At 33.7% G+C, this 25,595-nt stretch overlaps 5 protein-coding genes across 14 annotated transcripts in view; 2 read left to right on the top strand and 3 right to left on the bottom strand.

Annotated features, from left to right (window-relative positions):
- Positions 1-224: 224 nt before the first annotated feature.
- Positions 225-1,598, bottom strand: LOC6640465 (activating signal cointegrator 1 complex subunit 1). Its single transcript, XM_002063485.3, has 3 exons — positions 1,316-1,598; positions 1,158-1,254; positions 225-1,089 (listed from the first exon to the last, which is right to left on the bottom strand). The coding sequence occupies exons 1-3, from the start codon at positions 1,464-1,466 to the stop codon at positions 276-278; spliced, it is 1,062 nt and encodes a 353-aa protein (XP_002063521.1). The 5' UTR covers positions 1,467-1,598; the 3' UTR covers positions 225-275.
- Positions 1,599-1,841: 243 nt separating this feature from the next.
- Positions 1,842-3,730, top strand: LOC6640596 (putative methyltransferase C9orf114 homolog). The gene is made up of 2 exons (XM_002063484.4): positions 1,842-2,660; positions 2,719-3,730. Exons 1-2 carry the CDS (start codon positions 1,937-1,939, stop codon positions 3,543-3,545), a joined length of 1,551 nt encoding a protein of 516 aa, XP_002063520.1. The 5' UTR covers positions 1,842-1,936; the 3' UTR covers positions 3,546-3,730.
- On the bottom strand, positions 3,686-5,434 carry LOC6640595 (insulin-like growth factor-binding protein complex acid labile subunit). The gene has a single exon (XM_002063483.4). The coding sequence runs from the start codon at positions 5,346-5,348 to the stop codon at positions 3,849-3,851; it is 1,500 nt and encodes a 499-aa protein (XP_002063519.1). The 5' UTR covers positions 5,349-5,434; the 3' UTR covers positions 3,686-3,848.
- A 1,005-nt stretch (positions 5,435-6,439) lies between these two features.
- Positions 6,440-12,377, bottom strand: LOC6640594 (palmitoyltransferase ZDHHC20-B). Of its 9 annotated transcripts, none has more exons than XM_047010108.1 (9): positions 12,138-12,376; positions 11,800-12,064; positions 11,610-11,731; positions 11,426-11,532; positions 11,125-11,371; positions 10,433-10,589; positions 10,238-10,367; positions 8,563-8,658; positions 6,440-7,066 (listed from the first exon to the last, which is right to left on the bottom strand). In XM_047010108.1, exons 1-9 carry the CDS (start codon positions 12,141-12,143, stop codon positions 6,925-6,927), a joined length of 1,272 nt encoding a protein of 423 aa, XP_046866064.1. In that variant the 5' UTR covers positions 12,144-12,376; the 3' UTR covers positions 6,440-6,924. The 9 variants fall into 9 exon arrangements, with proteins under 9 accessions (XP_046866064.1, XP_046866065.1, XP_046866067.1 ...); XM_047010107.1 differs by lacking the exon at positions 6,440-7,066 and adding an exon at positions 8,202-8,443 and having other exon boundaries at positions 12,138-12,372; XM_047010109.1 differs by lacking the exon at positions 8,563-8,658 and having other exon boundaries at positions 12,138-12,377.
- Positions 12,378-15,667: 3,290 nt separating this feature from the next.
- The window catches only part of LOC6640593 (cAMP-dependent protein kinase type II regulatory subunit), a 42,445-nt gene continuing 32,517 nt past the window's right edge, over positions 15,668-25,595 (top strand). For both annotated transcript variants that reach the window (XM_002063481.4, XM_015178707.3), the window contains exon 1: positions 15,668-15,982. The gene's annotated coding sequence lies outside the window, so the exon portion shown is untranslated. The remainder of the gene's footprint in view (positions 15,983-25,595) is intronic.

The raw sequence follows: 25,595 nt of genomic DNA on the forward strand, positions 1-25,595 counted from the left end.
AAAAAAAAAACGAAAATAAAAAATGTTAAATGCCAACAAAAAGACCTCGATATATACATATACATATATATTTGTATGTATGCACAAAGGGCGATTTTTCCATAAGTGATTTGATTGACCCATTAAAACCAAACTGAACCAAAACAAACAAATTATTGTATGTAGTCCAATAAAGTGCATACGAATCAATTATTCAATGGAACAAAAATAAATCAACTCTTATATGTGTGTAAACTGAATACAAAATCTCCATTCTCTTTTATTGATGTTCTTTTTTAAAAGTTCAAGCTGCCGGTTATCTTATAAAAATCATCGGAGTCACCTGATGAGCCCAGGACACACAAATGGACTGCATTGCATTGGACTGTTCCGAAATCATGCTCGCCAAAACGTTTCAAAATCGCACGGGCATCAAAGCTGTTGGCGCATTTCTCGTCCTTTTTTTTGCGATAACGATTATTCAGCACTGTCATGTGAAGCTTGATTGACTCTCTATCATTGTTATCAGTGGCACACAAACCTGTGGTCTGAAATGATCCTAGACATTTGTCGGCAAACTTTTGCAACTCCGGTGCCTCAACACCAGCGTAGAGTATACGTGTGGAGCTCGGATCATCATTCATAATTTCCAATCCCTTCACTTTCATTTCAAATGGTGTGGTCAAACCGTCTAAAAACTGCTTGCAAGTCTGCAAATGTTCCACAGCTTTCTGACGCTCAGCATCATCGAGAAGGACATAAACTCCCAAGGTGATGTGAATGGAACGTTCTGATATAAACAGTGCCTCATCAATGCCAGGCAACTGGGCCTCCAAAATACTCTTTTTTAGCTCCGAAAACTTGTCTTGCACTTGTCCTGCATTCAAGGCTACTGCCAGAAAGTGTGTGGGCTTCATGCGCCTTCGTAGGGATTGAACAAGTAAACGAATCTTGCGCAACGCTGCACAAACCTGGCTTCGTTCTTTGCCCTTGATTTGCAAGTCCTTGGAATTCTCATTTTGTCGAGGTACATAGATGTCCACGCGGGTTTCCTCCTCGATGCGACGTTTGGTCGAGCCTTTAAAACCAATTATTCCACCATAAAACGATCTGCAAGGAGGAAAAATATATATTTACTTGGAAACAGGAATGGGAATACATGAATATGTGTTACCCACTTGGGCACATGTAAATTCAACAGAAAGCTACCATCAGCAGTTGTTTCTATTTTATTGGCCTCCTCATCATCTTCGTAGTCGTCTTCGGCATACAAATCTGGAAAAAAAGATTTACCCAGTGAATGGTTTTCAAATATACTGGCTCACAGGACAAATACCTGGTTCTTCGTAGCCCTTCTGCTGACCAGAAGTACTTTTCTTGCTGGAGTTCCATTTGTCTCCTCCAAAGACTTCATGGACGATATTTACACGATAGCGCCGGTTATGGCTCATGGCTAACACAGGAGGCGCGATGATGTCTCGACTCATTTTACTAATGCACGTCTACTTAAACTAGCAATTCCAATTTTCAAGAATTTGTTTGACTCCTAATCAGGGGAAGAACAAAAATCAAAATTAAATTCGCGAAATAACTCCTGGCATTAGAGGTGAGAGAAATGACGATAAGTCGGTCGGTGTATCGATTCTTTTTAATAATTGCAAAATCAATGTTATCGATGTTATTGTCTACAGATGTTTAGAGAAACACAATGCATTATTACATTATTTTGTGGTCAATATATTAATAATTCTGATTAGTTAACTACAATATTGTATATATTTAACTTGTCGCTAACTTATTTGATATTTGTAACGATATTTTCATATCTTTAGTGAGGCCCTGCAAATTCCACTCACGGAACTAGTCATGGTTCAAATAACTAGATCCCGCCACCAACTCACACGTGCAGATTGTTTTGGTTTAATAGTTGGGTTTAAAAACTAATTATTTAGTGGCCATGCCCGCAGCAGCCCCGCAGTCTTTGAGTAATGGCAAACCCTCCCTGGCGGAGCCCCACAAATCCTGGAAAAAAGTCAACGAGGAGCGGAAGGCTCTTAAGCGCCAACGTAAACAAGAAAAACTTCTAAAGGAGCTGCAACAGGCACAGAATCAGGAAGCTGAGGCGGAAGCTAACGCCGCCTCCAATGCCCAGAAGGCAGCTACTGTAAATCCTTCGACTGTTAGCATAGCAGTTCCTGGATCCATTCTAGAGAATGCGCAATCTAATGAATTACGAGCCTATGTAGCTGGACAAATAGCCCGAGCAGCCTGCATATTCCGGGTCAACGAGGTTATAGTCTTTGACGATGTGGGCGTGGCAACGGCCAGAGAAACAAAAAAAAGTTATGAGGAGGACGCTGAAGGCAATGCCTCGGGCACTGTGAGGAGTAGTTCATTGCAATTGGCGCGAATTCTTCAGTATCTTGAATGTCCGCAATATTTGCGAAAATATTTCTTTCCCCTGCACAAGGATCTAAAATACTCGGGCCTGCTCAATCCTTTGGATACGCCGCATCATCTGAGGCAACAAAGTAAATTTCGGTATCGCGAAGGAGTAATCTGCGATAAAAAGGCTAAGGAAGGGCAAAGTTATGCCAATGTCGGCCTGCTGAATGATGTCTTAGTCGACAAGGCCATTGAGCCTGGTGTGAGGGTAACAGTAAAGATGGATCAGCCCAATGGTAAGTAGGATACTCACCTAGAATATTTAATTATTTTAAACTTTTTTGGCTTTTACAGAGGCACAAAGAAAACAGCGTGGCACCTTGGTCAGTCCGGATGAGCCACGCCGCGAGACAGGTGTCTACTGGGGCTATCAGGTGCGCATTGCGCATTCTTTATCGGAAATATTTACGAAATCCCCCTATGATTCTGGCTATGACGTCACTCTGGGGACGTCTGATCGTGGCAAAAATGTTCATGAGGTTCCTGCCAAATCATTTAGCTATAATCACCTACTCATTGTTTTTGGTGGCCTCCAAGGACTGGAATCAGCTTTGTCCAATGATGAAAAATTAACTGTGGATGATCCTGAATTGCTTTTCGATCATTACGTCAATGTACTGCCCCGTCAAGGTTCCCGAACCATACGAACAGAGGAGGCCCTATTAATAGCCTTGGCAGCTCTTCAGGAAAAATTTCAACCACAAAATGCTGAAGTAGAAACTGATTTAAGTGACCTATTGCCTCGTAGCGATGAAACTGGAATTTCAGTTAACCGAGATGCATTGGTTAGCAAGAAAAAACCCAAAAAGCGAAAGTTTGCAGAGGCTGAAAATGACGACACAAATAAAAATGTAATGGAAAAAGAAACACCAGCAAAACCTGTTGCATTCAATCCATTTGATGAGGATAAATCAGTAGCGGAACCAGCTCCTGTGGATGACGATTTCGAAGTGGTGGCCTCAACAAAACCACCAACATGGAATCCATTCGGTGATCGTAAACCCATTGAAGCCACATCTGCCAATAATATTTATGAGGTGGTGCCAGCGTCCAAAACGACAACCAATAGCTCTAAAAAGTCGGTCTTTAATCCGACTGACGATTTAAGTCGATTTGATTGAGAGCCATTGGCAAAATGTAGTTTGAAATGTTGACCATTTGCTCTGATTATTTTATCTATTACTTCAAATTTAAACATAAATCATTCTAGTTGCTGTCTGTCATAATATTTACTATTTGATTTTAAATAGATTGATAGAAATTGATTGTTTATTGATTTAAGTAAAAGTTTCGACCAAAACTTAAACATTTTTTTTTATTTATGAAAAAAATTTGATTAATTAACTTTTAATTACATTCTTTGGACATGTTTACTCTTTAAAAAAACCCCACGACCACATAATTTTAATTTATTTTTTCACCTCTTAAATGTGAAAATCTTCATTAAAACTTGCTCGATTGTATAGAGCACGGCTGGCAGCTCTATCCTTGCGTCTGGTTAAACCAAAGCAGCCACGTCTGTACAACATAAATCCTCCCAAACTAATGGGTATGGCAATCAGAACGAACACAAGAAGTCCTATCCAGACGAGACTTCCTTGCTCCGCATTCTCAACCAGATGATCGTTGTGAACTTGTACTAGCTCCATTTCCTTCAAACTGGCTGGTGAGTCACATTGCACATTTTTGGCCAACAATGGCGTTGCCTTTACAATTTGTGGAATCAAAGTGTTGATTATGTGGGTATTGGATGAATCGCAAGTCCATGGATTATAGCGCAAATCAATTGCGGTTAGCTTATCCCAACGTTGAATTAGTTCCCTTGACAATTTGGTCAAGTTGCAATTATTTAGGTAAAGCTTATCCAAGGGTGCATAATCCAAATATTGTCCGCCAGTTATGTTCTTGGCGAATGCCTGTTCATCGATCTCTTCCAGAAATTTGTTATCACTCAAAATTAGTTCGGTAAGATTCTGCAATTGGCTGAAAGCGCCAGCACCAATACGTTTGATATCTTCCATATAGGCAAGGCTAAGGAATTTCAATTTGGGCAACTCCGGAAACACATTGTCGCCTTCCAAATTACCAATGGGATTTTCATTCAAAACAAGACGTTCCAAATTTTCAGCATGTTCTAATCCTTCTGGCAATTTGGTGAATAAATTACCAGCTGCTATGAAAGTTTCCAGTTCCTGGGGTCCATGGAGAATTGTCTTGGGTAATGTTTTAATTTCCATATACGATAAATCCAAAATCTTGAGATATTGAAGTCCGGAAATTGCTGTTTCCGTTTGCATATCGATCACTTGAAAAGCATTTGCGCATAGAATAAGCTCTTCCAGATTTGGAGCATGTTCGAATATATCATCATCCAGTGTATGCAATTCATTGTAACCCAAATTTAAAGATTTCAAATTCTCCAAAGCCTCGAAATCGTTTGTTGTGTATGGTCCTTGAAAAACGTCCGGTTTCAACATTTTAGCGTTCAATTTGTTGTTCGACAAGTCGAGAGTCGTCAGTTCGGTTAAATTGGAAAATGCTCCATCGACAATCGAATCGATTTGATTGTGTCCCAAATAAAGATTTTTTACGCCATATTTTGGTAAAATCGGAATGTTGGTCAAATTAATGTGTTCCAATTTTATGGTCTCAAAGACAATGTCACCATTAACTAATATATTCCATTCGTCTTCCGTAAACCATCCATCGAGTTTCTCCGTGCAATCCATAAATTTCTGGTCAATGCTACAAGTGCATTTTTTACATAATGTACTATTATTAACATTTATAATGGGTTTCACTGTGGTTGGTTTTGTTGTTGTCGTTGGGGTGACATTGTCATCGCAACATATTGGTGAAATTATGTTTATTACAAGCCAAATGAATAGGCCAAAAGAGACCGCATTGTTTCTCCTCCAAAACATTTTAATTTAAACTTATTATTATATATTATTATTTGTTAACGTTTTTGCCCCAAATTAAATATGTTTCTTAGACACTTTAATGTGTTTTTCTACTGACAAATTTCATGACTAACATGCACCGATGACCAATTTGGTCTTAACTAATTTATTGAAGAACCTTATCTTATCTAAACACTCACGATATGAAATTTTCACCATAATCTAGATTTGTTTTTTGGTGTACTCTTTTAGGAGTTACCCACAAAATATTTCGATATGTTAGAAAGTATAAATCAAGCAAATCGGAAAATATGCATATATCTTATAAAAAGTCGCGAGATGCTTTTGATATCTTGATACCAAAACTTATTCCATAGTTAGGCGGGGATTGTGTCAACCGAGCTGCCAACTTTTTTCATTTTTTTTTACGGTATTTACAACGAACATTTAGCCATAAAATACATTTGTTTAAATTTTTGCAAATATAACTATGTTATACATATTTTACTTAATTGTAGCACACAAGCAAATCATAAGGCACAAACGAATTTTTAATCCGAAAAGGTTCTTTTTCAAATTTTAGTAAGTTGGCAGGTTGGCTGCTGTCTTTTTGGCGGGCTTTTTTAAAGTTTTTTAAAAGATTTTTATAGAAACATAAATTTAAACTTCCGAAAAAGCCTTTTCTTTTATTTCATAATAGCAATAACATAAAAACGATCCAATGTAGAATTATCAAGGTGATTTCTAATAAAAACATTGCTCGTCTAATAAAAACATTGCAGTCTAGTAGTAGGAATGTATAACTTCAAATAGATATATTCTCGCCAGACATATTTTAGGCACTCTTATACAACATGATTTGGGAATTCCCGCTAATGTAGTATCTCAAATCAGTTTCAGCGATCCCCAAATCGTCATAGGTAAAGAAATTCAAAAACTATGGATTCACCATGATTTGTCCAAAGTATTTTCCAATTCATTTCGCACTTTCTCAAGTGAATGGCAAATAAAATAATGCAATTGAGTATTACTTTTTCCATTCCATTTCTTGTTAAATAGTTTATAATTTCATTTTATTTCCATATACTATAATTATAGTCTAGTTATACTGCAGTTCAAATGCTATTTAGCTGATTCTTCTTGTATCGACAATGACTTTTTATATTTTTGTTCGAAACTCTCTTAATAACTTTTTGTCTACTTACAAACTAAGTAAATAGCATTTAATTTCATTAAAATTTCATGGAATGTCTAAAGCCGATATTGTTTCAACACATCAATAAAGAGAAGAGTTTTTATGATATTCAGTATGTGTGTGTGTGTGTGTGTGTGTGTGTGTGTTCTTATGTTTTCATGATTTTTTGGTTATACTCAGTCGGCTCGCTCAACATAAGACACTAAAGTCTAAAGTGTTACTTTGTTTCTTCTTTTTTTGCTTTTGTTTTAGTTTGGTTAACAATCTTGCGCTTATTATACAATTTTAGATAGACAGTTACATATATACACAATCAAACAAAAAGATAACCCTTGAAATTAATACATTTTAAGTTGACTTCTATATATAATACGTGGCGACATTGTCGTTGGTCATGATTAGCTATGGAATCTGATCTGGAAAACGTGGCTCCGGCAGAAAGTCTTCTTCCATTTCGATGCGTGTATCACTGTGATAGCCCAATAGGGATTCGGTGTCCTCCTCCTCAAGATGTCGTATGGGATAGCTAATGCCATCGCCAAAGCTAAGAGAATTTTACGCAGAATTTTTGGTTGGATTTGTTTTATGTTGGTTTTTTTTTTTTTACAAAATGCTTCAGGCAAGATATAAAACTTATGGAGATTAGTAATGTGTGTGTGTGTTTGGTGTGTGTGCAAAATGATGTGTGATTGTGTGTGCTTGTATGTGAATGGTATGAAATGTCTTAAATATTTTTGAGTTGTTCGTTTTCTTCTTTAATGATTTTCGTTTGTTTGTGCGGTGCAAAAAGCAAAGCATTCAAAGTCAATACTCATATATTGGATAGACCGACAGATGTTTGGCAAATTAAAAACAAACCTTTGTAGCATTTAATTCTCTAAATAGTAAGATATATATTTTTTTTTTGTTTTGATTTATAATTATAAATAGGTATAAAAAAAAGAAAAACAATCATAGCTATAAAATAAAAGTATCAAAAAATTGTATTACAAACTTGCAAAAAACGTTAAGTTAACTCCAACATACATCTATGTATTGTAAAAGCCAAAAAGGAAATGCCTAATATAAGTCTGTGTGTGTGTGTGATTATGTCTGATTCTGGTTCAAATTGATTCTCATATAAAATTTGCACGAAATTAGATTTCGTATTATGTACAATTACTTTTAAGAAAAATGTGTCAAAGAATTGGAATTAAGAATCGTTATAGTTTTGCTAACATAAGAATTTCGCTTGTTTTGTCTTAATTACATATACTTAAGGGAGAGAGAGATAGAGAGGGGGACAGGGATGATAAATGAAACGGATTTAACAATATTACAAATAATTGAAACCTTCAAATTCGTCCAACAGATATGCCAGCCAGCCAGCCGAAAAGAAATTCGTTGAATTCAATGGAGCTTAACACATTAAACTTAGTGAAATATAAATTTGTAATATATACACTTAAAAACTGTATAAAATGATGATAGTCTCTCAATTTGCACTGGGCAAGCTAGCTGCTACGTTTTACAGTATAATGGTTTTTGTTTTAGGTTTCAACTTAAGAGTATATTACATAGACATTTCTTTTTTTTTTTTTAGACAAACAACTAAACGAGACTAGGCAGACTCTGCTACTACTCTGGCAGTTTATACATAAGCCAAGCCAAGCCAAAACAAACGAACAAACACCTGATGGAGTCTAGCATTTAGCCATCAGGATGGTAGTTGCTTGCGTTGCTTGCGGTTGTGTTGATGGATCCCCATTCATGTCAATGATTAGAGCTCCCGTGTCGTTCCTTGATGACGATGCTGATCTGAGCTCCATTTGGGGCAACTGGTCGTCCAATTTGGGGAGCAATTCTGGTTGGAGATGATGATGATGCTGCTGCTGCTGATGATTGTTGCTGTTTTCCTCTTGGATCGTTGGGATTTCTCTTACTATGTGATGAGGCGAAGATAATGTTGGTGATTGTGGTGTTGGTTGTTGATTATGGTTATTTGTAGTGGAATTGGTGGGTCGAGCGTCAATCAACTTATCTGTTGGATTGCCATCTAACCTGCTAGTTGTCGTTTGTCCCATCGTATCATATCGTTGAGCTGGTATATCTCCATTCTGGTCGGTGGATGTGGGATAGGTCAAGCCATCACCACGACTATATTGATCCAACGATTTGTGAATAAGCAAAAGTTTTGTACAGATTTGTTAACAAGAAATTTTAGTTAGGAAAACAAAAATATCGTTGAATTTGCATTTTTTCTTTTTTGTTGGTTTGTTGTTTTTGTGATTGTTGCGCATTTTTGTTAGCATTTTTTTTTTCGTTCTTTTTTGTTTTTACACTTTTTTGTTTGAGTGTGTGGTGTGGGTGTGTTTTAAGCATGGTGTGTGTAAAATCTTAAATTGGTTAGCAGCAGCTTCTGCAATCATTAAAAACTTAGTTTTAGGGGAACAAAAATAAACACTTAATTTTGGCCAATTCCAGTAACGATTTTGGTTGGTTTTCTTTTGTTTTTTTTTTATATTCTTGCAAAAATCTGACGTATGTATATATACGTATCAGTTAGATATATATTAGTCAGAAGTTAGAACAAATATATGGAAGGAAATGTATATGCCAACACGGCTTGGATCTTATTTAACAGTGTGTTAATCAAAAATCAATATATTTACTTTCATAAAACACCATAAAATGTAATTGATTTAATACATTTCCCCTAATTGAACTTTAATAATTCTCACATAAAAAGGACCTTCTTTGCTCGTATTTTTTAAGGTTTTAAAAGGGAATTTTTAACATATTTCTTGTTCATGACTTTATATAAAATGGTAATATCTTTCTAATCCAATTCTTAATTTTGTTGATTTAACAAATGAATAGATCTATCCTAGTCTAGTTTAATAAGAAACTATTCCAAAAAATTGTTTTATTACTAAATTGATGTATTTGTTTTGCAATTGCTTTTCTGACATTGGATTCCAGTTCAACATTTCACCGCTTATGTTTTGATTTACTTTATTATATATTATAAAATATCATTCGGAAATATAATTTCTTGTTTTTTGAATAGTTTTCATATTAAAAATATACGCAATTTAAATTGAAACAAATGATCTTTTAATTTAATGAAATATTTGAATTTTTTTTTAATTCACGTTGCATAATTATAATTCAATTGAATTTCACCAATTTAAGCTATCGATCTTTGCAAGGACATAATAACCTCGGTGGAACCGATGTTAATCTGACTTTTATATTTGTGATAATGTTTTTGTTTGTTCACTTAACACTAAATTACAAACAAAGGAACAACATTTACATTTTCTTTTTGATTTCTTCTTCATTTCTGCTTGATTCTTCTTGCTATTTACTATCTTAGAGATTACAAAATTTGGTGAGTTGTGTTAGATACTTAAAACACACATTTAGAGTTTTAATTTAAACAAAAATAATAGAGAAATATATAAAAATTCGCACTACTAAGCATAGCTTCAAATTTGCCAAATATGAGTGTGTGGGCGGAGAAGGGGGTGTGGCAAAAAAAAAAAATAATTAAACAAAAAAGCACACAAAAACAACAACTAAAGAGTAACAAATGTGTTAGTTCAGGAATTATAATATTTAATTTTTTGTTCAAAGTGCAGCACATACATATTAGTAATAATGCAAATGACAAAATGATTTGTGGGAACGAGAGAAATAGATTAAGAGATATTCAGAATGATAATTTACATACCTGGTAAATATAGGCAAGAACCAGTATTGCCAATCATCGCCAAATACTTCACAGAAGTTGGCAAAACGTCCAAGATTGTAGCCATTTTTATCCGGTCCGCCAACCCGAAATATCGGAGCACGAAAAGCCTCTGCATATAAATAAAAAAACATATTTGATTTTTATTAAAAAAAACACAAATTCGATATTACTTACCCAAGGTGGTGCGATTGACGAGCACCAAATAGATATGATAGCCAAATAGACTGACCAAGCTAATGGCAAACATAATGGCAATAAAGAATAGGAATAATATATGAAATCGACCCACGCCGCCATTCAGTTGACCCTGTTCCAAGTAGTCATTTTCGTACTTTTTTATACATGTACATATAAATAGGTATTACAACAAATAAGGTATATATATATATAAATACATGCAAAGGTAATTTCAATACATTTCAAAAACAACACAAGATGCAGTATGAAAATGTTTAAGGGGAATCACATGGCCTATTCTTTAAATAGAATTGAAAAGGATTTGTTCACATTTCTTTTCTCTTTTAATATAAAGTTGTGAGAGAAATTCTTAACTATGAAGTATTAATTTACACTACATCCTATTCAGTTTCAAAACAAGGAGCAATATTTCATTTTACCGACAATGACAATGACATTGTGGTTTGCGAATTTTATAATTTCCATGTTTTAACTACATAAAAAAGATTCTCAGAGTAATGGACAGCTAGAAATAAACAGCCTAAGAATTTAATTGAGTAATATTAATTAACTTTCATCTCCCAACAATTAAAACTAAATATAAACAATGCTTAAAGACTTTAAACTCGAAACTAAATGTTATGATAATTCGTGCATGTGAAAAGATATAACAAGAATTCGAAACTTACGGCACCTACCTTCCAAAACTGCACAAAATCGTGCAGTGTGGTTAAGGCAACATATAGACAATAGATCAGAGCATAACCCAGAAACAACACGAAGAATTTGTAGTTGTAGAAATTAACACAATTGTTCACCCAGGGACAATGATGATCCATTTTTAATACACAACAACTGCATACGCTGCAATGATGTGAACGATCTGGCTTGATGATTTTACATTTCTCACAAAATCGGACAGAGCCATTCATTGTTCTGTAGAGTAAAGTTAATAAATATCGTTTAAGTCGTAGGGATTTCAAATATTACCGATTTGTCACTGGCAGATTTCGGGCAAAGTTGTTTAAAATGCGTTTCTGTGTTTCTGGGTTATCAGCCCGAAATAAACGTGTCACTTCCTCATCGGGTATGCGCCACTAAAACAAAAAAAAAATTCAACGATAAACTATTAGGTGCGGGACTTTCAATGTGATAAGATTGGCATGTGACTCACTTGATCGGGTACTCGGCCTACCGAAGTCATGATGGTCCTCCAATAGGACCACAGGAGCAACACAAGTGCTATGTGGTAGAAGAGAAGCATAAATGACATGGCCACTCGATTCTCTACATTGCCTATGGATGGATGAATTGTGTACACAATTGTTAGAAAATGAATAGGAGCTCAACTGGACTGGACTTACGTATGCATAGTTCCACCACATAGGCATAGTAGGACCAGCATATAACGCTGGTAATAAAAAGAACCGGAATCCACTTGAACACAGACATACAGAAGCCGCAGGGTGTCTTCCTTCGTCGATTATCCTCGTTTCCCATTCTATTGAAGCAGGCTAAGGCCTGTGCGGCACGATCTTCAAAATTTTGATCTGTGGGAACTGTGATTGCCAGTACTCCGTTGTTGTTGTTGTTGGTCGGTGCAGCAAGGCCTCTGGGATGAACCTTTATCTGTTGTATGCGTTTGTTGTTGTCAATGATTCACAATTAAACAAAAAAAATATTGCCAAACACCAACACTAACACTCATAGGAACTGGCCAAGAGGAAGGGGAATCTTGCAAAATGCGGGGTATCTGAATTTAACTTCTTTTGCTCCTGCTCGCTTTCCCTATTGTGGGAAAGTGCTAATTTTAACTAGACGCCATTGTTTTTGATCTCAATCATCAATTTCTATACGTAATGCTGCGCAGCCTGCTTGTTTTCACATAGAAAATTTATTAAAATTATTATATTTCTCTACTTAGAGCTGAGTTGCAGAATCATCAATGGTACTATCGATGTTATCGATTTTACAACTTTCTTTGACGACAACTATCGAAAATCGCCTATCGACTGTTCCCCATTTCTCAAAAACGTTACTTTTTTCAGGAATCAAAACATATTTGAATTTTAAAGTTCCTCAAAAGTTACAATAGTCAAAGTGTTTTTTGGTTTTCTTTTGCCATATCATATTTGTTAATTAACATCAAAGGCTTCAAACTATAAGGTTATTTTCGACAAACTAAAGTTGGATTTAAAATTGTGGGAGAAAATCGTGTGTTATCTCTTAAAACAATTAATGTAGTTGATGCTGTATAACATCTTTGTTAATTTTCATCTAGTTTTGACACTGTTATTAAAACATAATGAATATTAGTGATGTTTCACCTGAATTCGCTTCGCTTTTATAACCATACTAACATGTTTGCTAACTTCAGGTGCGTGCGTGGGAGGTAAATCAGTGCTGACACTTCAGCTTTTTTCCCGCCCTATCTAATAATTTGCGATTGTCAATGTGAAAAATAGAATCACATTTGCCATATATTGTCATATATAGGAAAATATAAAACCTATTTCAATGCAACGAGCCAAGAAAAGCGTTTATTTTTCGGGTCATTATCAACTTAACTTCTATACGGATATTCACATTGTCAATCCTTAAACAAAACACAATTTTTTTCGTCTTGATAAGTTTGTTGCTTTAAATAGTTTTTCACCAAAATAGCTTTTTTTAACTCAAATTCAAATAAACCGCTTATATTTTTAAGCTTTTAGCAGTATTAGCCAAATATAGCCATAAATAAGCTAAAATGGTTGTTGTTGAGCGAAGTGTAGGAGAGGAGCTACTTTTCTTCTTCTTGATTTCAGTTTTCTGTTAACCATCGAACCATCGAGCGGGTGTGCTTTTGTTAGATGCGCTCTAAGTGCGTTTAAAAAATTCAAAAAAAGTAATTAAACAAAAGTAATAAGAAAGTGTTTGAAACTCACCCGTTAGCCGCCTGCGCTATTTTCCTGTTGACCACCCCCTCCCACGCGCCCCTCCATTGATTGTGACCAAGTGACAAAAACGAAGAAAAAAAAGTTGTGAAAAAGTTACACTACGTGCGCGTAATATATAAAAAAAAAAAAACGAGGCCGATATGCACGAGAAGTGAACGTTGTCGGGGTTGGGAAAGGGGGCTGTGGCAGTCGACAGGCTCCCCCCTACAACCAAAAAAAAAAGAAAAAAATTATATATACACACATACATACAAAAATCTACCTATCACTTTGGCATGTTGTTTTTGTTGTCGTTGCTGCTGCTTGTCGGCAAGGTTTTTGGGTTTTGCCTCAGCCCTCCCCCCCTTAGCTTGGGTGTTGTGACGGGGGGTTTTGGGGAAAGACTACAATCAATAAACACGCTTTGAGTGGGAGAGACGACCAGCCGCAGCAGCAGAGCATTTAGGCCTGGATTTGAGGTATTGGCCGCGCGCGCATCTTCAATAATTGGACCCCCTCCAAACACTGCCAACACCCCCTCCAACCCACCCACACACTTTGCTACTGAACAAATGCCGGCAAGCCGTCGGCAATTAGAGCTTATCTTTAAATAATATTTTATGATCAGCTGTTTGACTGATTTGATTTGAATCGAAATTCATTAAATGAATATGATTAAGAAAATTGTCAAATGCAATCAAAAGGCAAGATTTTGCATATCATAAAGTTTTTGAGTGTTAAATATTTGTCCAAATTCGTTAACAATATAGTTTAATAGTTTAATATGTTGTCCCGAAATAGCAACTTTGGAAATGAATTGATTAGGAAAGATTATAAATTAGTTAACAACATTAGGAAAACGCAGCAGATTTAGTATATTTTATTAGGCATGCCGGAATATGGTCAAAAAATAAATCTAAAACTCTTACAAGATGTTCTTTAAGCCAAAAGATTTGCATACTTCCAATATTTTTAAGAGTTATTAAATGGTATGGCCCATAAAGTTCAAATAAAATTAAAAAAGTATTTCTTCTTTAAAGGAATTATATAAATAATAAAGATGGCATGTCCTTGGGTGTCAAGTCCTTCTTTTAAAGTCATGTAGCTAGCAATAAGTACAGGACAACTTATCATGTTAATGATTATTTTCTTAGTCTCCAATTGTTTGGAAAATTCAACAATTTAGAGGTCAAAATGTTGTATAAACAACTTAAAAAAACAACATTTTCGGCTGAAGAATTTTAAAAATAAAAGTTCTTAGGCCAGTTCAAAGGAATTGGTCATATATCCAGGCCAATATATAAGATTTTTACATAATAACTTATATATAACTAGTTTAAAATTTTTAAACATTTCACGTTAGCCTTATTTTTACAAAAGAATTTGTACACAATTAAATTGTGTTGATAAATTGTTTGACCCCATGTCGTATAAGTGATATTTGAAATGGACATTTTAAGTATATTTCTTGTTAGCTTAACCTTTCGTTATGCTAATCAATTCTTAGACACGAATACTAAAAACAATTTTCCAAGAATATTTCCAAACCAAAAAAAGAAAAAAAAACAAAAAACAAAACAGGCCAATCCACAGATATTTATGTATGTATACATAAACATATGCATGTGTGTGTGTGTGTGTGTGTGTAGGTATGTATTTTATATACGAAATGCTATGCGAAATGTTTATTTAAGCGAAAAATTATTTCGCACACACCATAATTAATTAAACAATTACATGGCAAGCAGAAAAATGTGGGGATACATACGAAAGACGGACAAAATTATATAGATATATGCATATAAAGACCATGGCGATAGCGTGGGCACCAGCAGCAACAACAACAACTAAAATTTTTGTTAAACAAACATAAATCATTGATAAACATTGCTTACCAAAACTAAACTTTAACCAATGCCAATTAATTTAATTATAATGCTTAAAAACTTTTTCTTTAAAGATCCATAAGAAAATTGGTATACTTTCGATATCTCTCGCTTACACCCTCTTTCACTCTATCTATCTCTCTCTCTCTCTCTCTCTCTGTATGTGTGTGTGTGTATCCAAGTAAACGCGCTTTTTTCAATCAAATCTAATAATGAATTTTTTCTCCTTGTTGTTGCTGTTTTATTTTTTGTTCCAACATCAAAGTAAAAAACAAAAAAGAAAACCAAATATATATACCTCCATATATATATAGATAGATACAGAGCACACAAAAAACAACAACAATAAGAAAAAAAATAACAAAAAAAAAAAAACAAACAAGAAAAATTTACAGCAACAAGAGTAACAAAATTAAATTTGGTTTTAGCCATAAAAAGAAGCAGCAGCAAAAGAAGTAAGAACAACAACAACAACAACAGGTGCAGGAAACTGAAGCTGTGGAACACTGTGTTTGAGGCCCAAATAACTCAACCAACACAAATTCAGTTCAGTCAAGTAAACTCAAGTCACATCAGTCCGTCAGTCAGTCAGTCAGTCAGTCAAAAGCAGAAGCCAAAGCAGAGGCAGAGGCAGAGCCAAAGTCAAAACATCCCAATATATCCACATCAACGTCGCCGCCGCCTCCATTTGGAGTAGTAGTTGTCGCCATCGCCTCCGTCGTCGTCGGAGCACCAAAAGTCAGGTGAGTTGTACTTGTACTTACATATGAGAGCAGCCAGCAAAAGCACACATATTATACAATATATACTCGCTTATATATATATCTATACTATATAGTCGAAGTGTATATGTATGATATTGTGTAGAAGTTACCTTATTTGTTTGATTTGTTTTTTTTTTCTTTTTTTTTTTTGTGTTCTGTTTGCTCCTCAACGAGCAGCACAACTCATATTCGCATTCCCCCGTCCCCTGCAAGACCCCCTTCCCCCCACCCCTTTTTAAACACAATCACATTGTATGCGATTAAATATTTTAACGCGCTTATCAATAGCTCTCAAGGGTTGACATTGGGTTCCGATGATAAATAAATAGGAAAACAAAATGGAAATAACTCAAAGAAAAGAAAAAGAAAAGAGTTTAAAGGCACTGAACAAAAAAAAAGCAATTTCCTAGCAAATTTAAATTGGAAACTGTCGAATCGTTAATCGAAGACTTTTCTGCAGGGGGTGTTCTCTGGGGGTAAACCCCCCCTGGATTTACAATAGGCGAAATGTATACAAAATATTCAAAATATTTGAAACTTTAAAATTGTAGATCACATATTATCCTATAGACTCAAAAATAACCAAATTTGCCTCTTAAAATCTTATCCCATCAAAATTGCATAACCGTTTTCGTACCTCTATATATAATATAATTAAATGTAGGAAAAAATTTATCTAAATTAGAAAACATGCAAATATGTAGGTTTGATATTTATGCATTTTCGACAAGTTTGAAAAATATCAAAATTTATTTCATTTAATTTTTTTTCCCTTTTTTTTACAATTTGATTGAATAATGTAAATCTATCAATAAACTTTTCTGATATCCATAAAGTTCGCTAAACATGTGCCTTAGTGGTTGAAAATGAATCTATGAATCTATGACTTTGATGAGATCATTAGATAATAAGTGAAATAAATTCATTAAAGATCATTTCTAAAAACAAATTATATATTTTGAACCGATCAAAAAGCTAATATTTATCCAAACTGAGGAAATCTACATATAGCAGTGGCGGATCTACAGCTGTCAAACGAAAAATTTAACTGTCAAATAAAGATTTTTTTCTATAGACCTGTGGATAAGATATAATCCTCAAAGCAGAAATTATAAAGATTTTTCCTATAGTCCTGTGGATAAGATATAATCCTTAAAACAGGAATTATTTCTAGAAAGTTACTATGTTACAAAGCATATTGAAAGTTATAAATTTCTTCAAAACAATGATTATATCGCAGCCTATTGCTTAATTTAAGGGGTAAAGTTAACCCATTTTATAGTCCTAATTCCGCCTATGGATTATAGTCACACACTAACTATGTTAAGTTAATAATTTGTATATACCTGTTGAATATTAAACTTTGTATTTGCTTAATTATTTAACTTTTCTAACTAAAGTACTACTCTAAACTTCATTAAGTAGTTGTTGTTGTTGTTTTAATTGTTAAAAACAATAGCTTCCTAAGTCATGGTACTTAGACAAAGTTGGTTTTCCCTATTGGACCTTTGTCTAAAATTTTAGAGTTTCAATGGGAGACAACAAATTTTAATCCCCAATGTAAAATTTGTAAAAGTTGTTCCTTCCAGAGTATCTAAATTTGGCTTGCTTAATTTTATGTAAATTTTTAAGCTTTCTAAGTAAAAAATGTTCTGAGTAAAAATTTATTAGATTTTTGTGCAAGTGAAGCAAAATGTTGTTGTTTTTTTTTAACTATATAGTGAGAGACAATCGAAGCAGTTTAAGGCATTTTGCTTTGCCATATTCGTTCTCTCTCTTATTTATAGCATCCGCTTTGCAATTTCACATAGTTTTCCACACACTTTTCCACACGCTTTTCTTTTCTTTTCTTTCTCTCTGGCTTTCCTTGGAATTCTTTCTTTTTTTGTTTTGTAAAGTTTGAAAGTGTAGAAAAGAAAATTCGCCACAGAAATTTAGTTAGTTATTTATCCCATCTTAGCAATATTCTTGAATTTATTTCTCCTAACTAAACTTTCTTTACTTTATTTGAGTTTTTTTTTTCTTTTTTTACTTGTTTCTTATATGTTTTTGTTTTAATTATTTCATCAAAACTTGTGTAACGAATGTTCCAAGTCTGGACAGTCACTCATTGAAGTCCATCCATCAGCATTATGGCAAATGTTAGTCACGCACACACACTTACACACCCGAACACACACACACAAACATTCATGCACGCATACATGTGTATTACTTGTACACACAATTCCCATTCGATGTAGATGACGGCAGAGAGAGAGGATGAATGAATGAATGTGGACGGATGATGGGGGAGATGAATGGCGGAATGGAAGGAGGTGGATGCCAACCTCAATTCGTATTCGATTCAATAGCCTGCAGCGAGGCTCGTCATCTTTTATACGCCCCACACTCCCCCCATTAACCGTCACCGCCCAACCGCCCCCCATCAATATCTCATTCTATCTCACTCACATTTGCCATTTTTTCTTTTTGCTTTTCCTTCTCTTTTTTGACTTGTCTTAGGACCTCAGCAGATTCCAGGCATGTCCTCACGTTTCCTGGTCGTGCTACGCTTATGACCCAAGGTTCTAATACCCTCTAGAGTCTAGACTAAAGGGCATATCGACTTTGACAACAAAGTGAAGTAATTCTAAAAGATTTCTCAAGACCTAAGAGAAATAAAGTCTATACAAATGACATAAAATCAATCAAATTTGTGATTAATGAAATTCGAATATAATTTGGGTCTATCATCGTTTCCGTCAACAATTTTCGAATCGTTTTTATATCGACTTACACATAATTATAACAATTATGACGAAAATGTTGTCAAATTATGTCGTGTGACTAACATTAAGGACTCGTTCATACATATATCATTAATCATTAAAGCTCAATATATCGCTAAGTAATAGGGTTATGGGTGAAATCGTAACAAACTATAATAAAATGTCTATATATAAATCGGAGCAAAGTTAACGTTTATTTAACAGTTCTTGGAACTTAAAATAGAGCAAAATACCCTAAAGTATGCAATAGATTGCCGATCGTTCAAAATTATAGATTCTGCAGCCAAAAAACTGTTTATGGACTTTGACGATCATTTTTCTACCTAGGATATTCCAATAGTTTCTTATTAAAACGAATTTTTTGAAGTGTAGTAAATCATAGACTTGATAAAAAACAAATACTAGTTTAAAAGAAAAATAACTTTGCATTTCTCAATCAAATATATCAGTAGCTGTGCTTGTTGGTTATGGCTTTTCATCTCTATTGATTGAATTTTAACTATCCACTTATACAGAACTGTAAAAATACAAATATACATACAGATATACCTACATATATATATAAACGAGTAGGTACATATCTGGACAAAAAAGTTCAAGTTAAATAATGGATGAATGATATTTGTAGTTTTTGTGAAGAAAACAAAAGACAGAATTGTGAAATGGTATATACATATTTGTGATAGAGTCCAGTTTATTGACAGGACACCAATGCGTTTTCTTTCATTGGCAAAGGTTGGTATTTCATTTTGTCTCTCTGTTTGTGTGTGTGTGTGTGTGTGTGTCTGGAAACACGTGAAAAACTCATCAGTAAAGGGACAAACGGAAAAAATAATAATAAAAAATAATCTTTCATAACCCGACCATCCTTTTGCCTTCATCCTTTCTCTGTTTAACAAGTTTTGTTTTATATTTTCCTTTGAATTCAATTTGAATAACCTTTATTGAAAGAGACACAGCTGGAAAGAGAGAGAGAGAAAGTATATTTAATTTACCTATAAATTTACAATGCAGAAATTAATATATAAATGCTTACCAAAATTTCTATATATATTCTATAAAATAATTGCCTCAGATTTCATTCAAAGTTGTAACTATATAGACGAACTGATCGTTGAAATATACTTTCAGGTAGAAATTTGATTATTTCTTTGATTGAAAAGGTTTTTGTCTTTTCTTATTTCCTTTTGAGTTGGATTTATTCGCATTGTTTTGCTGCTCGCCAGTTTTGATAATAGAGACTGTTGCAATGAGAGAGATAGAGGGAGAGGAAGAGAGAGAGAGAGTGAGAGAAATTCGATTTCGTAATCCTAGGAAAATTAATTATTCTCAACGTACCAAAATAGCAACAGAGAGAGAGAGAGAGAGATAAACAAATTTACTTACGCATTTACCTGTTGGAAAAAAAGTTAATACTTAGTTACTGCTGTTGGCTTAATTCATGGAAAACTTGGAAAACCCTGAAGACAATTGAATAAACTTATCTGCGCTTAATGTTATTAATTAGTTTTGTGTAGCGACTGCAAAACTTTTAAGTCTAATTAGACAGCCATCTAAGTACAAGTGTTAGCATACATACATATATATACTATAGTTTGATAAGTTATAAGCTCCATTTATCCCTCACACATTGCTGCCATTTGATATGTGACGTCAAGTGAAATTTGTTTTTATTTTATTTCATTTTTATATTTGATAAATTATTTGTAAATATGTACACACACCGAGATTTCAATTTCTGTTTCAATTGTGGCCAAAAGTGAGTCACAAATTATGGCGCATAATTTGCGTTTTTAATAAAGTGGCCAACACACACACATACACAAACACACTGATAGAGACAGACACACACACAGACACAGTTTTCATTTTTCTTTTCATTGTTGTGGTGGATGTTTTTGTTACGTGGGCGCTGGCCAAATAAATAACCATAATTTCCTCTCTTTCCCCTTCCATCCCACCTCCACTCTTCTTGCCATTCAACAATATAAAAGCGTAGCAAAGAAAAAAAAAACCCCAAAAGCCAAAAGAATGAAAGAATACAACAAACGAATGGAGAGAAAAAAAATTTATATATAGAAAAAGAAAAGATGAAAATGAAAAATCCATTTAATTGTTTGGCGGCCAATAAACGTAATAAAAGAAATAGGGAATCGCATTTAAAAATACTCTTTAATTTCTTAGAAGGGCTATTTGATTACATCTTTTTTTGTAGATTCCTTTTTATAAGGTAGACAAATCCTTTCACTACTTGGAATTAAATTTTATCACTCTTGTCTGCTTTATAAATATCTCTTCAAGTAAAAGTATATTTTTTAATATGATTAATATTTTATGTATTATGGTATGTAAATATATAGTTATTTGATCTGAATAGTCTTAAATTTTAGTTATTAGCGGAATAGCTTTAAAGAAGACTGTGAAAAATGCCCTTCAAGAAAATCCACTAGGATCTTTTAGCTACTTCAAATTTATATCCCAGTTCTGATTGAATATAAAATTAAAAATCACCTTCATAAGTCTATTTTGAGCCGTCTTTTTGATTAAAAATAGATTATTCTCATACTTGCTTAAGAGAACACTCAAAAATGATTGTTTTTGAATGATTAATGACAAATTTTAAGGCTAAAATGACTCTTAAAGGAGTTGAAATTGATTAAATGAAGAGGTCAAATGCCACTTATCAAGAGGACATTTATTTATGACTTATTTATGAGAAAAAGGAAATTAAAAAATGATTCTTTTGGGTATCCCACCACTTGAGCTAAGTCAAATATTAAATACTCTTTATGTGATAGTGTATTCAGAGACAAATGGAAGACACAAAAAGTAATCCAACAGTGAGCAAATGAGTGCTCCATGTACATATACGTCCAGGGGATTGCAAAAGCAAATGCAAATAGATCAGTTCATCAATAATTCGCAGCACTTAACAATTGCTTTTGCCATTTTTGGATTTCAGAGAGAGAGTGAGAAATCAATAAGCATCAGATACACACACACAGAAATATCTCTCTCTATATTTAAAATATAATATGATATCAGCTGACAACTAATCAAAAATTGTTTTTAAATTATTTAGTGCTAATTGGTATTAGAATTCTGAAATTGTGCTAAAAACTATTTCAATTTAACTTAGATCACTTGAAAGTTTGAAGTTAACACTAAAATTCAGTTTAACTTAAACAAATAAATTGCAACTGAGTTGAATGAGAAGTTTTTACTTATAAATAATGTTATAATGTTTAATTTATAAATGAAAAATGAAATATATTTTATGTTTAGTTTAAATTGCAAATATTTTGTTGTAATTTTTTTTGTTCTTTTTTGTTGTTGATGTTGATATTGGTCGTCATTTTCATCTTTCATCTTTCTTTGTGCTATATATTTATTTTTCAAGCGGGGGTCGTCTATTTGACTTAGCAAACTTTTTTTGGGGGGTTTTCTTTCGCTTTCACAAAATACTCTGTACAGGGTGTACCATTGAGAGATGTATCTATTGATTGGCCCCAATTATGGTGCTTTTTGATCAGATATAGTAGACACAGTCACATTTTACTCGTTTTTTTTTGTGTGTGGGTGTTTGTCAATGGACCAAAAAGAGGTTTACATTCAGTTGAGCAATTGAGCGATACAATCTAATAAACATATGATTTGGCACATTTTATTTGGTCGCTCAATAAACTGAAATGGATTAGTTTATTTATTTATTGTTGTGATCTACATTTACTTGACACATTTTCGATCGATATAAAAATAGTTTCTTATTAATGTAAAATGCTTTTGCTTGGCATATAATAAAACAAACTTAATTTGTATTAATTTTTGCTTGTCAAAATGTTATATTAATCTGCCTAGTTCTTGATAGTTCCCAGTACTTATATGTAGGTTAGTTAAAGACTCAACACTTGAAGATAATGCCAAAGATAATGTATTAATGCCATATTCCACTTGGCTTGTAATCTTTTTAAACAGTTACTTGGAATCACTAAAGGTTTCTAGAAAGCTTTAACAAAATGCTGTCTCAGTTTTTCTGGAAATCCCTTTAAGTACTTGTACTTGCAACATAGACAGAGCTTTTGTACGATTTTTGTTATGAAAGAGGTTCTAAGAAATAATATATATAAAATTAAGACGCCCTTTTGTTATAAATGTCAACTATTTTTGCTTAATGTACTGTATTATATTTTTTGTTTATCTAAAACTGATTTAAGAGACATTTATTTCTCAGATTTTGCTTGTCTGTATGACAAAAGGAGGACCCTGTATACTATGTATACATTGAATATATTATATATTTATTTTGTTGTTAGCCAAGAAACTAATTAGAGAGCAAAGTGCGGTCATGGCACTTTTTGATAAACTTCTTATTGAGTTTTTGCCCTCAGTAGCCTTAGTCAAGAAAAAGAGAGAGAGAGAGAGAGGGAGAGGGGGAGAAAGGGAGAGAGAGCAAGAGGGAAAAAGGTAGACGACAGCAAAAAAGAAACTTATCTTTTGATAAAGTTACATAGCTTCTTATCAACTTGCACGTGAGTTCACCTATTTTTAGAGTTGGTTAGTTGGTTTGAACGCGGCAAACACACACACACACACACACACACACACACACAGAATAAGATTAGGTCCATACAACACATGTGGAAAGAAAGACGAGACACTAAACACTAAATGGCTTTTAAAAGCCAATTAACGCCCGATATGAGCTTATTTATCTCGTGCTCTACTCCGACTAGTCAACTGCTCAACTACTCGACAGAATCCATGGCCTGTCTGACTTGCCGGTTGCCTGTCAATATGCTTAACTTGTCATTTGGGTCCCTCATTCCCTCCCCCTCACCCATTGTTCATTCCATTCCCTGTCAAGTGGAAGAATACAAAAAGCCAAAGAATAAAGAAGAAAATTTTGTGTCTGACAAAAAGTGATTTTCGCATTTTCATTTCATATTGAAGATTCCCCAGACAACAGCAGCAGCAGAAGCAGCAACAGCAGCAACATTTTTATGAGCAGTAAATTAGACTTTTCTTTGTTTCATTTTTATATTTCTCCATAAATTTATAGCAAGTGTTGAAATGGCATCGTATCAGCCCACTCACAGATGAGAAACAGCAATATATCTGTATATATCTTTATGTATTTTATGCATCTTTCGCCCCCCTCATTGTCCTTCTGTGGCTTTGATATTTGCATGTGTCACTCCAAAGACTTGCCAGATGATTTTGACCCAGTCTAGATTCAGTTTAGTCTATCTTTGGGTCTTAGACTCAGTCCATGGTATTTTTTGTTCCTTTTTTTTATTATGCCAACTGATAAGTTATCTTCTTGACGCATTTCGGCCGTAATAATGTATATTTTATTCCAGTTCTTATGGCTTTGACTTATCAACATATATTATATACATACATATATATGCAAAATATTTAGTCTTTTATTCAGTGACGTACAAGATTAGATCCAAAGCAACTTATTTTAAAGCTTGTTTGTCATTTGCCACCTACTTTAATTAACAAGAAACGAACTTCTAGTTAGACTTTTACCTACAACAAAAAGAGGGGGTATATTAACTTTATAAAACTAAATGCTCTAAAGGATAAAAAAACAGAATTAATTACTAGTTTTAGTTCGAAGTTTATAACAAGTTTTTATACCATTTTGTTACCTAAGAAATGGTAAAGTCAAATAAATAATGAAATTATTAACTAAAGGTTGTCAATTTTCAAGTTTTACTTTAATTTTATTTTCATTTTCATTGATTTTTTATAAATATTTGTCCATCAACTTATTCATAAGACAAATAACATTTACATACATACTTTGAAGTATCTTTTCTCAACACATATTCAAGATGTTTCTAGGGCAATAGATGTAGTTCAAACTTATTCCACTGGCTTCCTTTTACAAATTTATTAGTGATGCAATGTCGACCTACCTACCTAGATTATATATACTAGTACATATATAAAAGGTAGTGGGTTTTAGGTGTAACTTTTGACTTTTTTGATTGCAAAAGTTTTTCTACATAGAGCCTGGCCAAATGATTGACAGCATTATCAGGCTCGGCATTATCCTGGCTGCTGTGCGGTTAAAATACAAGTTGAAGAAGCAACAGCAATAACAAAAAGGCAACTTTTTACACTCTGACTCTGCTTAATGGAAATGGAAAACTTTGCGTTTAATCGATTAAACAATTTGCCTTAGCGGCCAGCCACTGTCACCTCTCTCCCCCTTTATTCCCAGCAAACCACCTTTAAGGCAAGGCCAGTCCAGAGGCAAACATCAAAGTCAAGCACCAGCAACAACAAGAACAACAACAATAACAACAACAGTAATAACAGAAACAGCAGCTGTGTGACGTCAATTGAAGAAAGAGCGAGAAAGTGGGTGGAAGTAAGACACAGTTAGGGGGGAAAAAGTGGGAGTTTTGTGTGTGGTCAAAACCCACACAACACAATATATACAAATATATGTGTACACATACATACATATATAAAAAAGGACCAAATAAAATAGACCCGCAAAAAATAAGTCAATTAACTTGAAAGAGAAATGCTGCAAATCAAATTTAACCCTAAATTGTGGCAAATTTAATTTAAATATGCTCGCCCTTTCATATTTAATATATGATGATATGAAATGTCCTTCAAAATATTTCCATTTAAAGTTGAAAATGTTACAAAAATTTAAGAATTGAGATCTTAAGAGAGAATTCGATTTGTGAATAACATTTTAATTATTTAAACTAATGCAGATTTCGAAATAGTTGAATGATAATGAAATTTTGTTGTCTGTTTTACAGAGACTTTTTTAATTAATATCAATCAGT

The sequence above is a fragment of the Drosophila willistoni genome (genome assembly GCF_018902025.1).
Source record: "Drosophila willistoni isolate 14030-0811.24 chromosome 2L unlocalized genomic scaffold, UCI_dwil_1.1 Seg196, whole genome shotgun sequence".
NCBI lineage: Eukaryota > Metazoa > Arthropoda > Insecta > Diptera > Drosophilidae > Drosophila > Drosophila willistoni.

Coding starts and splice junctions, on each gene's coding strand:
- LOC6640595 (XM_002063483.4), bottom strand. CDS start 5,348: ATGTTTTGGAGGAGAAACAATGCGGTCTCTTTTGGCCTATTCATTTGG.
- LOC6640596 (XM_002063484.4), top strand. CDS start 1,937: ATGCCCGCAGCAGCCCCGCAGTCTTTGAGTAATGGCAAACCCTCCCTG. Junction 2,661..2,718: donor AAAGATGGATCAGCCCAATG/GTAAGTAGGATA, acceptor TGGCTTTTACAG/AGGCACAAAGAAAACAGCGT.
- LOC6640465 (XM_002063485.3), bottom strand. CDS start 1,466: ATGAGTCGAGACATCATCGCGCCTCCTGTGTTAGCCATGAGCCATAAC. Junction 1,255..1,315: donor GAAGGGCTACGAAGAACCAG/GTATTTGTCCTG, acceptor CTTTTTTTCCAG/ATTTGTATGCCGAAGACGAC. Junction 1,090..1,157: donor TTGAATTTACATGTGCCCAA/GTGGGTAACACA, acceptor TCCTCCTTGCAG/ATCGTTTTATGGTGGAATAA.
- LOC6640594 (XM_023174945.2), bottom strand. Junction 10,590..11,124: donor AGTTTTGGAAGGTAGGTGCC/GTAAGTTTCGAA, acceptor TGTATAAAAAAG/TACGAAAATGACTACTTGGA. Junction 8,659..10,237: donor TTCTTGCCTATATTTACCAG/GTATGTAAATTA, acceptor GGATCAATATAG/TCGTGGTGATGGCTTGACCT.